The sequence below is a fragment of the Fistularia commersonii genome, chromosome 32 (assembly GCF_037954325.1).
Source record: "Fistularia commersonii isolate RoL2024-O1a breed Wild chromosome 32, RoL_Fcom_v1.0, whole genome shotgun sequence".
Lineage (NCBI taxonomy): Eukaryota > Metazoa > Chordata > Actinopteri > Syngnathiformes > Fistulariidae > Fistularia > Fistularia commersonii.
In genome coordinates this window covers 5,572,324-5,584,358 of record NC_141315.1, presented here as the reverse complement: position 1 = coordinate 5,584,358, position 12,035 = coordinate 5,572,324, and the positions used below count along the sequence as shown (strand labels likewise).

The following is a 12,035-nucleotide window of genomic DNA, read 5'->3' as shown; positions in this document are numbered from 1 at the left end:
GATTGTTGTTTGTCGACTTCTGACAGATGTTTAGGTTGTTACACAGTAATTAGCAACAGAGGGACTTGAATTCCGGTGTTGGTGGGAAAACGCCTGTGTAAATGCAGATGTTTACTTTTGTTAGTATGCTGGACGTCTTCCTCCATAAAGATCATGTGATAGAGGCTGGTATAGCTCCCTCTTAGGTAGACAGAAAAAACAAAGTACACACTGTGCTCACATTAAAATGAGCAAATGTAATGTATTTTTTTAAGCAAGTACTTTTTGTTTTTTTAATCACGTGGCAAGAGATTTGTAATAGAAAATACACAATTAGAAAAGAGCTCTGGAAGATATACTGTTCTTTTCACCTTTTCAGAAAGTCAAACCTTAATTTTTACAAAATACTAAATGTTACAATTAACAATACTGATACCTCTGTAATTGACAGTGCCATACTTCCACGTCTATGCGGCACGAGCCGGAGGCCCCCCGTGTGTATTTTTGTGTAGAAGATGTTGGTTTTATTGTGAAAGTCACACGGCCAGATATTCTTTCAGCTTTTCCATAATGGCGGGAATCCTGTCCGCTGGGATCAACATCACAGTCCTGAAAGGCTTCATGGGTTCGTCTTTGAGAGACCAACGTCCACTCAAACACGAATCTGCCTCTTCTTGGACCGAGTAATGGAACTTCATCACGGCTTGCTGTCAGCAGAAAACAAGATAAACACTGATTTAGAAACGGTACACACAAGTTTTACTGACTTAGTATTTTTTTGTGATAGCAATTTAAAAATAATAGACAAAAATACAATTATATGGATGGATAAAAGATGATAATCACACCAATATAGAGTACTTACCTGAATTTAAATGCCTGCATTTCATGAGCAATTATTAATGTTGTAATTGAAAATATATTTTACTGCAATTTATTGATTTGTGTTAATAGCTAAAATCTTTGTGTTGCAGATGCAAGGATTCTTTTTTTAAATACAAGCTCAGGTCAAGTTCAGGCCTATTTTTTGACTTGGTTTGACCATCTCTAATCCACAAGCTGATTTACCTTGATAAAGCAGACAAAGGTCAGTTGGACAGGATGAGATTCACTCAAGACTGAATACGATTAACCGGCAAGATTAAGTTGGTAAGAGGTTCTCAACGTCAGGTACCCAGCCCTAAAAAGTGGCCATAACTAATGACCACAAGCCTCTGGTCTGTCGGGACAAAACATTTATCTGATAAAAAAAAACCCTTCGGCTTTTCTCATCAAAAATGATTATTTTTCCACATTAGAATAGCAGACGTAAGCCACCTACTGGCTGGATTGATACCACATTTTTCTGACCCTCGATTTGGCATTAAAAGATTGTTGCTAGAATATAAAATGAACACTATTTTGAGCAGTTAAAACCTTGATATTATCTTACAACTTTTCATGTTAAAATTCAAATGCAATCCATCCACTTAATTTTACCTCATAGAAGAATTCCTCCTCTGCATTGACGAACATGAACTCTTCTTTGGGCGGTCCTCTGGCTGGGATATTCTTAGTTGCCTCTTTACAGGTCTTGCTGATCATTAGGCAGTAGTGACACTTCCCACTGGGCTTGTTTGTTCTCTGTGCTTCAGAGATTTCATCTCTGGAGAACAGAATGACAATGAGTATATATTTCTTCACTTTCTGGAGACATTTAGTCTATTGTAAAAATCTCAAAACACTGAATTAACATGTGCCCTTTGCCCATGTTTAAATGTCTCTGAAAGTTCTCAGTTATCCAGGTCATGGTTAATCCCTGTCAAATGTTGTAGTGGCAACTGAACTTGATTTCTTCTCTTGAAGATGTTTAACCTATCATGTTTAAATGTTAAGGAAAGGCTTTTAATGGTTTCATCCAGCATTACTACACACTGACAAAATCTGCCAGGAGTCACCTCACTTACCCTGTAAACATATGTGAATCACATGAAGAGTTCTCAGATTTTCTGATAGTTACCAAGCCATATTCTTATAACTACACACCAATCTCTTGCAGATTTTTTAAACAATCGTTCACTCATTTTTAAGTCAACTTGTTTAAATGTCCGCTTTTCATTTCCTAATACAATACTTTGACTCAACTAAGCATAATAAATATAAAGGTAGACCGTAAAAAAGATATTTCTGGTATGGGGGAAGGGGGGGGGGGATCACAACACCTCTCGATTGCATAAAAAAAAAAAAATCAACAGCTTCCAATTAATACCAAGCAAGTTGTTTTAAAATTGCGAATGAACTCACTGTAGCTGTTTGTGCAGTGGAAGAGCGATCTGTGGGGGCACGTTGATGAAACGCTCACTGAGCAGCAACCCAACTGGTTTACTGGTGTCATTGAGGATCTTCTCCAGCTGTTCTGTTTGGCTGTGAGTAGAGTTCTTCTCGCAATGATCCACGATTAGCTCCTTCACCTCCTCCACGCACTGTACACCCTGTCAGCATTACAAACAAAGTGGCATCACATCAAATGACTCGACCTTTAACAGACTCATCGGGCTACATCCATTTAAGCGAGTAAGACGACACAGGTGATCGTCGGGGTCGAAACCTTTCTTTCTGTAAGGTTGATCACGGTGATGAAACCGAACACTTCATCTGGATCGTCGTCGTCGCTGTCTTCGGGCACCTCAGCTTGCTGGTGCACAAACAAAGTTGAGTATTCAGAGCTGGAATATCTGGAATTATTTCACAATTGACTATGGAAACATGGACAGTGCAGCTTACCTTGATGACGCTTCCGATGTGATTCTGTTGGATTATGAGGTCTGTCATCTCTGAAGTGTTTACATGAGCCTTCAGGAAGAGCTGCACCCAAGCGTTTGTTAAAAACTTTGACACTTGACACAAAACATCTGAAGAGGCAAATTATGTAAGACAAACTCCAAACCTGTTGTAAGAGTTTCTTGATCCCATTAAAATCATTGTGTGAGATGGCGTGGGCTTCAAAATCCACTATTACCTCCTGAATGAGAATGAATAAACAGCAACCATCGGTATTGCTGTTTTATTTCGAATGAAACAACAACTTCAAATTTTGCTCCTGGTGTTTCAACTGCCAGACAGCTGTGTTAGCTAAATAATGCTAGCAAGTTAGCAAGGCCAGTCATGCATGGGTTTTAGTTGTACCTCATTAATCTCCTCTTCCGATGAGTCACTGCCTTCTTCAGAATTTTCATCTTCCTCCGGACTATCGTCAGAACTCTTTTCGTCTTCCTCGGGATTTACACCCAAACCTGTCGCTCTCTTCTTAGCTGAGGAAGCCATGCTGCAAACATGCGTCAAGCGTGTAGTGAGTGGGCGGAGTGAAAGGCTCGCCTTTCCGCCACCGCAAGCTTGGAAACTGGACCACGCGAGGCGCCATTATGGTTCCAAAGGCTCTATTTGTGCCGTTGAGAGCAGTGTCGGAAGAGCCTCAATGTCCGGTTTTTTCGTGCCGCGAAATGGAATAGACCAACTCTAGAAAAGGGGTCGAGGTAGTTCTAATTGTGTACTGTCTGTAATTTCGATTACATAAATGGAAGTTTGGTATTTTAAAATAGTGTACAGACTTTTATTTGTTATTTTTAAACGAGGTGTCGAACACACATCATTTTGACAGCAGTTTAATTAAATCTAATACAACGTACCTCCCCGTCTTCGACTGCATTTTAAGTCGTCACAGCCTGAAGAGAGTGGACGACTCAAGGTAACTGAATTTCTTACAGCATTTTGCAGCTATGTTGTCATTTAAACCAAATTTTATTGTTCATATTATAATATGTTAAGAAGAGGAAACGGACAGCCCCCTCGAATCATTGAACGTTACAGCTGTGGAATATAGTGGTTAAATTAAGCTGCCATTCTCTGTGTCATGCTAATGTAAACAAACAATACAATTCAAAGTAAAGTGCTACAAGAATATTGTTGATGTTTTGACAAAAACGTAAACCATTGTCGCCCCGTATTGTATCTGTGTCCCAATATTTTATCGTCCGTTGTGTTATCAGCAAAGTGCATATGACAGTTTTAGGGTGTAGCTTAGCATGCGGTGCGTACACACCCACCCTCCAATTTCTGCAGGTGTCATTTTGTTAGCTGTATCCTCTACTAAGTTTCCTTTTTTTCCTCCCTTATAAGTCGCGAGTAAAATGCATGTGCTGCTTCTAAAGGAGCCTAGAGATGGGGATTCCGGACCTGATCCTTATATTAAGGTACAATCAATGGTCAAACATTAATTTTTGCCAACTTTTATTCAGTTGAAAAAGCTATATTCATGGTTAACTGCAAATTTCAAGTCTAGTCTTGCATTTCCCCTAGGAGCTGGCTTCATTTGGTCACAAAGCAACTCTCCTGCCTGTGCTGTCTTTCAAATTTGTCTCCTTAAACACTTTATCTGACAAGGTAAAATGAAAAGTTGTACAACTGTCTTTGTGCTTCGTCTTTCATCGTCCATTTTTTAAAAGTAAAATCCCTCTTTTCTTAGCTTTTCCAACCAGAAAAACATAGCGGCCTCATATTTACCAGTCCAAGAGCAGTGGAAGCTGTTAAACTATGTCTAGAAACAGACAATAGAAGAGAAGGTGAGATGAGTCAAAGAATTAAGAAAGATTTAATATGTGCCATGAGTTATCTAAACATTTGTATGTTGTGTCTTGATCCCCGAAGATTCAGATAGATACTCTCACAGGAATCTACAATTTTATGAAGAAATCTCAAATTTTGACATTTTACTACTCGTCTTAGTTACAACTTGTCTCAGAGCTGGCAATATAAGGGAAAAACATGGTATTTGTAAATCCATCTTTACATTTGAATATAATTGAATATTTAGGTGTGAAAGATGCTTGGACAGAAACAAATACATTATTTGATTGTGTCCACATTATCATCAAGAGCCTTTCCTTGTAACAGTGTACTGAAAACTTGCACAGGCATTTAAGGCCATGCTAATTCTAAGTTCAACTTTTACTGAAAGCACTGTGCACCCCAACTCTCTTGTTTGATTAAACTCTCCATTTTGAATGAAGAATGGAACAACTCAGTGAAAGACAAATGGAATTCCAAGTCAATCTACGTCGTTGGGAAGGCAACTGCTGCTTTAGGTAAGTTGCCTGTAAAATCAATTTTAGATATTTTTACTTTGCTTATATAAGGCTTTATTGTGATGATAATCATAAGAGTGTTGAAGGCACCTGCTCCTGACATGTATGTGTGAACAGCTGTTTGTTCCTGTAGTCATTGGGATAGAAGGTGGTACACAAGTGACAGTGTGCTGTGAAGCACAATTAATGTAGTTGGTCTTAAGAGATCAAGTAGGTGCAGAGCCTTCCTGAAGTGTGTCTTACCCCTTATCTGTTTCAGTTTTTTTTTGGTTTTTAAAGAAATTAAGTTAACTAGAATTTATTTCTAGGAGCCAAACAGGTCAATCGGTCACCTTCAGCATCTTGGCTATTGGTAGCACCACATTTTCTAAATTATTACTTTTTTTTGTAAAGTCATCAACTTCAGTAAATCAGACAGATATCAAGTTATTTGGACAGTGATACTTTGTTGAATGTCTGTTTTGATGTCAATGTTAGGGCATCTGGCAGACACTTTTTATTAGTATTGATGACAGATGATTTTGTTATTGAGCTGTTTGTAACATCTTCCAAACATGTATTTTTATGCATTTTAATTCATTTTGAGATTGTTATGTTGATTTTCGTACAACATTTTTAAGTTGTTTGGGTTTTCATTTGCTGAATTATTTATTTCTTTTTTTTTTTTTTTCCACACAAGAATATGTTTATCAGTACCATGTCCAAAACCTCAGTATTGATTGATCCTTACTATTAAAATATTTTTACTTATTGCAATGATATTAGCCATTTTGTTATCCTACAGTTTTTAAGCATTTCTAATGTCCTTTTTTTCACAGTACGAAATCTTGGCCTGAGTCCCCTGGGTGAGGACACAGGGACAGCAGAGGTCCTGTCACGTGTTATTATTGAACGTACGGGGTAATTTTTTTTTTTGTTTGATTTACTTCTTGTTTCATTTTAAGAAAAAAAAAATGATTATAGCAAAATTGACCTAATACTTCATTCTCAATACAGGAGAAGACACAAATATTCCACCTCTTTTCTTCCCCTGTGGCTCAATTAAAAGGGAAGTCTTGCCTACGGCTTTAAGGGAAAACGGTGAGCAGTCCCTCTTGTTGTGTGTGAAGATTAAGAGTATGGTTAATAAAATTTCCCCCGGTGTTACACTAATTATAAAATAGTAATTGAACTATATTTATCACTGCAGGGATCTTTGTCTTTGTTTCCAGGGGTGCCTCTGGAGACACTAACTGTCTATCAAACAGCTGAACATCCAGATGTGGAAAAAAATCTCAAGAATTATTTCACAGAGCAGGTATAAATTCACTGCCAGCACATTTTGCAGAGTCTTTTTTATGCATTTCCTAAATTGTTTTTAATATTCACAGGGTATACCTGCAAGCATAGCTTTCTTCAGTCCATCTGGAGTGAAGTTTTGCCTGGACATCGTCCGGAGGCTCTCGGGCGAAAGGCTAACTCAAATAAAGGTACAGATTCATATGTGCAGAACTTACAGAACTCCCTGGGAGATTCTAAGTACCCTGGAGCATAATTTGCACCTTCTCGCTTCAGTTTGCAGCCATAGGGCCCACTACAGGAGATGCAATGACGGCGGAGGGTCTACTTGTGAGCTGCATTGCAGAAAAGCCCACAGCCGAACACTTGGCAGCGGCGATCGCCAAAGCTCTACAGTAACCTATTTCAGATCTGACACTTTTTCCTCTGTGTATTAGGTGTTTTTGTTGTAATATCCCCACTGTTGTTTGCTGTGTATAGGTTCACTGTTGCTTTTATATTTTTCTTTCAATTTAGTGCCAGGAAAAAACCTTTTTTTCAAGGGCTGTGTGATATTGGAAATAAGTAAGATATTCAGAAGGCAGTTGTTTTGTATCGATATACATCATGATGAGAAAAGAAAATCATGTCAGATATGCAAAACTGTGAATGTAATCTCTCTGCAAAATAATGAGTATTCCTTTAAATGAACCTACTTCTCCAAACTACTTTTCAATTAATTTGTCGATCTGTTTTTTATAGTTTTCTGATTCAGCTGCATTGTATTTGTGTGTCGTGTACATTTACTTGTGTAAGGAGTTACGGTAAACGCCACCATTTTTGTTCAAAACAACACCACCACAAATCAGTATCATAGATGGAAGCTGTTTGGTATGTGTTGATATATATGCCCAGCCTTATGTTGCACTATTCAAGCTATTTAATTTATTGTTGTTGCTCAATATGTTTAAATGAATGGATTTCAGGAAGATTCCATTAAAGGTATGATCTGTGTTTCTTCACTGCAAAACATGTGTGTGTGTGTGTGTGTGTGTGTGTGTGTGTGTGTGTGTGTGTGTGTGTGTGTGTGTGTGTGTGTGTGTGTGTGTGTGTGTGTGTGTGTGTGTGTGTGTGTGTGTGTGTGTGTGTGTGTGTGTGTGTGTGTGTGTGTGTGTGTGTGCGCTCTTTGAAGCAGGTGTTGATTATTACTGCCCTAAACCTGTGTTCCTGTCTACATGAAAGTGCTCGCTTGTTTCCACAACACTGTATTCAAAACCACTGGAGCATATGTAACACATGCACATGATTCTGTCCTACCCAGCAATTGTATAGCAAAGCCAGGTTTACTTTTCACACAAATCTGAGAAAAGTAAGATTTCTCTGGATCGTGTTGGGGTGTGGAGAACACAAGGATTTCCCTATATAACTGTGTGGCTGCTCACCTACCATCATCCCACTTGTGTATAGTCGCAGGAGTAAACCAACGCCACGATGCTGACTTTTATCCAGCTGATAATTTTGCTTTTTTGGACAAGAATTAACACTTCAGTTGACGCAGAGAAGCTTTTCCATAATCGGGATCATTCTGATTTACAGACTCTTAATGCCCATCAAGCTGAGCCAATTACAGACACGCATACAGCTGAGGTAAATAAAATTTCATTTATTTTTTTTCTTGGTGGTATTTTTTCACTTGACACCTATTATGAAACACTCCCTTGTTTCATATTTAAAGTGAACAATATTTGTTTAGTTATTTCTCTCCAGATATGGATTCTTTAAGCCAGTGAACTGGGAGGCAGGTCAATATGAGGACACTTCTTTAATTGATGACTTCCTCGATGACATCCAAGCCTCTATCCAGGAGGGGACCTCAGTGGCTAACTCAAGGGATGCTCCACAAGATGACCGCTTGAGTCCAACCGAAAGTCAAGCCTTCATTTCAGCCCTGAAGGAGTTTCAGAGAGTTTCAGGAGTCCCTGTAACAGGGGTTTTAGATGAAGCGACCAAGATGGCCATGAACAAACCGCGCTGCGGTGTCCCCGATAACAAAATTGACCCCGCAGAAGCGCCTGAGAGAAATGATACCTCAGACATTGAAAAGGGTTCCAGTGGTAATTTGAATGAGACCAACAGTAACAAAACAAGAGAAGAAATTAATGATGCTTTAGGATCTACCAACTACCCGGAGAAAAACTTGCTGGACGTTAATGACACAGAAGCTACTATCACTGGCATTTTCAATGAGACCAATGTGAATGACACAGAAGATTTTAATATGGATGGAAGAAACACCACACTAAACAGCATATACGACATCAACACAGACGATCAAAGAGAAGATGTCAACACGAGTACTAGTCAGACGAAAGCATTGCTGCAAAGGAAGCACCACCTTGTTGATCGTGTTGCCAAAAAAAGGCAGAAGAGAGATTTGAGCAAAACAGGTCATGTGGCTTTTTCTAAGAGAATACTAAAGTGGAGGCTGATTGGCGAAGGATACAGCAGTCAGTTATCTGTTGAAGATCAGAGGTACATTTTCAGGTTGGCCTTCAGGATGTGGAGCGAAGTGTCCCCGCTGCAGTTCCTGGAGGACATACATTCCCCACTGGAGGATATAGATATCAGGCTCGGCTTTGGAACAGGTAGGCTCCAGCGAGCACATCTTTGTACCTTCTTCTTAAATTCTTGATTTACTAGTTTCCCTAAATATTCTGAACATTAATTAAACGCGAACATGTTAAAGAGATGTACTTGTTTTGTATTTCAGGACGACATCTGGGATGCAATCAGAGGTTTGACGGCACCGGTCAGGAATTTGCCCACGCCTGGATCCTGGGTGACATACACTTTGATGATGATGAACACTTCACCGCTCCTAATGCTGGCAGTGGCATCAGCCTTCTCAAGGTATTAAAACGCTAACGTGATGCGGCGACCCTGAAAGAAGAAAACACAAGATTCACAGCTTGAATTTTTCCATCTGATAGGTGGCAGTTCATGAGATCGGCCACGTCTTAGGTCTGCCCCACATCTACAGACCAGGATCTATCATGCAACCGAGCTATCTGCCTGAGGACTCTCGCTTTGAGATGGGATGGATGGACAGGAAAGCGATACAGAATCTCTATGGTTTGTGTATGGATTGAGCTCCATCTAGTGGGCACTTTTCCTCACAAAAAAAGTCATAAAAGCCCTTTTTTTTTGCCTTCAGGGGGCTGTAGGGGTAATTTCAACACCGTATTCGATTGGATCAGAAGGGAGAGAACACCGTATGGCGAGGTGGTCATCCGCTTTAACACCTACTTCATGAGAGACAGCTGGTATTGGCTGTATGAGAACAGAAACAACAGAACCCGCTATGGCGATCCAGTCGCTCTGCAGATTGGCTGGCGTGGCCTTCCAATGGATGGAGTAGATGCGTATGTGCATGTGTGGTCCAGGAAGAGAGATGCTGTTTTCTTCTTTAAAGGTATAATGAAGAGCCATTCATTTTACAACGGGGCTGAGACAACACATATGGTGAAGACAGTTTTTGTTGGCAGGCACTCAGTACTGGAGGTATGACAACGATAATGATCGGGCTTTCAGAGAGGACCCGGAGGGCCACCGCTATCCAAGGATAATCTCTGAAGGTTTCCCAGGGGTCCCCGGTCCTATTGACACAGCGGTTTACGACAGGAGAGACTCCCACATCTATTTCTTCAAAAACACCCTTGTAAGAAAGAAGTGTCTATTTCTTCTATTTACACATGACTAATGGGACAGGGGCGAGCGGGGTCATGCTTGGGAATAAATGAGTGTAATAAACTGAAAAATAAACACCCGATTCAGGGTTATCTGGAAACATGCCACATTCCGTAGGCAGGCGATGTAAATCTTTTCAGGTCCAAAAATCCAGCAAAACGTGCCTGAGACTTGTTACCCCACTGTCCGTGGTAAGCTGAAGCAAAGATGAGCCATTGCAGCCTCCATCTTGGTGCAAACACCCGGAACAGGCCCATCTAAATCATTTTTGAACGTTCAAGTCTCTTGATAATTCCTTTTCATTTATTTTACAGGCTTGCTTCCGAAACATATTTTAGATGATATTCTGTAAAATGACAAATTTCCACCACTTCGGAAACCCATTGTCCATAATCGGCATATTCTTGAAGGCTTTTTCTTTTATAGTTAATATTATTTGCTGCCTTAAATCTGACCTATTTACTTCCAAATATGGTTCTGTGTTACAAACAACCGCAAATGATAAATACAAAAGACTATAAACTGCTACGAGTACTGAGGGATTAAGGCAAAGCTCATGCTATTTCATTCTTACCGTAATTCCTGGAGACGTAACTACTTGGCTTCGACGATTTGTTTCCTCATTGTAAAATTCAATTGATTTCTCTCAATGTTCAAACAGGTGTACGCGTTTGATGTGGAAGCCAACAGCTTGGCAAGAGGCTTTCCTAAAAACATCAGAGATGTTTTCCCCGCGGTGGTGAGTGGGGACCATCCAGGTGGCAACATAGACGTGGCCTACTTCTCTTACACCCACAATGCCATCTTTCTTCTCAAGGGCATGCTTTTCTGGCAGGTGGTGGGCAACCGTGAGCGCCGGCGCAGGCCCTTTCTGTTGCGGAATGGGCTGCTGCCACACAAAGAGGTGGATCGGCACTGGTTTGACATCTGTAATGTTCATCCCACTGCTCTCAAACTCACTCGCTAAGGCGTTGCTTGGTGTTGTTGCAAATGTGTACACATAATCGACTCCTGTTCTGACAAGACAAGCGGTTCCTTTAGATGAATGGAAAAAATTAACTGTGACAAAATGATCAAGATTAAGGTCCCAAAGGGGGCTAACTAATTTACTAAATATGAATGTGTGTTGGACCACAGCACCAACATTCCCTCATCTAACCTCTCCAGAGTAGTGTAGAAGTTCATTGCTAAATGAACTCAAAGACAAAATTTGAATATTATTTGCGGTTTAGCTTTGCTAAAATTAGTGACTATTCTCCTTAAGACAAAGACAAATATTATTATTTTGTTTGCTAATGTTTAAATGTCTCTCCCTTCTGTTTTTAATAGTATGGAGCACATATATTTTGTTACAGTACATTCGTGCTGATTAGATCTGTTAGTGGGTACTGACATTTGCATTCATGAAATGTTCTTTCTACATCATCTGAAATGTGTCGGCAAACTACGTAGTCATCTGTACGGTTTTAATCAAAGAAATTGTAAAAGAGAGCCTCAAATGATGATTAATATTATGACATACAAGCAAAGAAAAGACACCAGTGGAGGTGATTTAAGGAGAATTTTTCCATCCTCTATTATTTGCGCAGAATGTCATGGTGAAGAATAAGATACTCCTACTTGTTGCACCACGGAGACATTACTGTCTAGGTACCCTACATATCCTCCTTATAGCTCGACTTTGTGAAATTGCATCTGCACTATCGCTTTCCTCTGAATTACCTGCAAAAAGCTCATACCCAAAGATGTGTCAGGGAAAGCATTTCTGTTTCAAAATTCCACTCAGCTTTCTGTCGTGATTCGTTCCTGGCAGTGCAACAGGCCTCGGGGCTGATGTGAAAGAAAACAGTGCAAGCTTTGTCAATAAAAATCTCCAGGTGGGGGAAACATATATTTAGCGATCCGCGTCTTTGAGCAGCGCCTTCTCGTTAT

General features: G+C 39.9%; 3 protein-coding genes across 4 annotated transcripts; 2 read left to right on the top strand and 1 right to left on the bottom strand.

The window, feature by feature from the left end:
- Positions 1-324: 324 nt before the first annotated feature.
- On the bottom strand, positions 325-3,308 carry bccip (BRCA2 and CDKN1A interacting protein). Its single transcript, XM_086139885.1, has 7 exons — positions 3,145-3,308; positions 2,906-2,980; positions 2,743-2,823; positions 2,567-2,653; positions 2,263-2,450; positions 1,459-1,624; positions 325-686 (listed from the first exon to the last, which is right to left on the bottom strand). Exons 1-7 carry the CDS (start codon positions 3,280-3,282, stop codon positions 516-518), a joined length of 906 nt encoding a protein of 301 aa, XP_085996011.1. The 5' UTR covers positions 3,283-3,308; the 3' UTR covers positions 325-515.
- Positions 3,309-3,378: 70 nt separating this feature from the next.
- On the top strand, positions 3,379-7,339 carry uros (uroporphyrinogen III synthase). Of its 2 annotated transcripts, none has more exons than XM_086139886.1 (10): positions 3,379-3,703; positions 4,135-4,208; positions 4,315-4,398; positions 4,481-4,577; positions 5,025-5,099; positions 5,918-5,992; positions 6,096-6,179; positions 6,311-6,396; positions 6,470-6,568; positions 6,654-7,338. In XM_086139886.1, exons 2-10 carry the CDS (start codon positions 4,146-4,148, stop codon positions 6,774-6,776), a joined length of 786 nt encoding a protein of 261 aa, XP_085996012.1. In that variant the 5' UTR covers positions 3,379-3,703; positions 4,135-4,145; the 3' UTR covers positions 6,777-7,338. The 2 variants fall into 2 exon arrangements, with proteins under 2 accessions (XP_085996012.1, XP_085996013.1); XM_086139887.1 differs by lacking the exon at positions 3,379-3,703 and adding an exon at positions 3,779-3,899 and having other exon boundaries at positions 6,654-7,339.
- Positions 7,340-7,449: 110 nt separating this feature from the next.
- Positions 7,450-11,719, top strand: mmp21 (matrix metallopeptidase 21). The gene is made up of 8 exons (XM_086139884.1): positions 7,450-8,003; positions 8,110-8,528; positions 8,607-9,001; positions 9,127-9,266; positions 9,347-9,488; positions 9,571-9,828; positions 9,902-10,074; positions 10,765-11,719. The coding sequence occupies exons 1-8, from the start codon at positions 7,848-7,850 to the stop codon at positions 11,068-11,070; spliced, it is 1,989 nt and encodes a 662-aa protein (XP_085996010.1). The 5' UTR covers positions 7,450-7,847; the 3' UTR covers positions 11,071-11,719.
- Positions 11,720-12,035: the final 316 nt, after the last annotated feature.

Bases quoted from the DNA above. Each gene is read 5' to 3' on its own strand.
- bccip (XM_086139885.1), bottom strand. From the start codon at position 3,282: ATGGCTTCCTCAGCTAAGAAGAGAGCGACAGGTTTGGGTGTAAATCCC. The intron at 2,451-2,566 runs GTTTCGACCCCG...TAATGCTGACAG, and splicing joins TCAACCTTACAGAAAGAAAG to GGTGTACAGTGCGTGGAGGA. The intron at 687-1,458 runs GTAAAATTAAGT...TTCTGCTGACAG, and splicing joins AGGAGGAATTCTTCTATGAG to CAAGCCGTGATGAAGTTCCA.
- uros (XM_086139887.1), top strand. From the start codon at position 4,146: ATGCATGTGCTGCTTCTAAAGGAGCCTAGAGATGGGGATTCCGGACCT. The intron at 6,180-6,310 runs GTGAGCAGTCCC...CTTTGTTTCCAG, and splicing joins TACGGCTTTAAGGGAAAACG to GGGTGCCTCTGGAGACACTA. The intron at 6,397-6,469 runs GTATAAATTCAC...TAATATTCACAG, and splicing joins AGAATTATTTCACAGAGCAG to GGTATACCTGCAAGCATAGC.
- mmp21 (XM_086139884.1), top strand. From the start codon at position 7,848: ATGCTGACTTTTATCCAGCTGATAATTTTGCTTTTTTGGACAAGAATT. The intron at 9,489-9,570 runs GTTTGTGTATGG...TTTTGCCTTCAG, and splicing joins AGCGATACAGAATCTCTATG to GGGGCTGTAGGGGTAATTTC. The intron at 10,075-10,764 runs GTAAGAAAGAAG...ATGTTCAAACAG, and splicing joins ATTTCTTCAAAAACACCCTT to GTGTACGCGTTTGATGTGGA.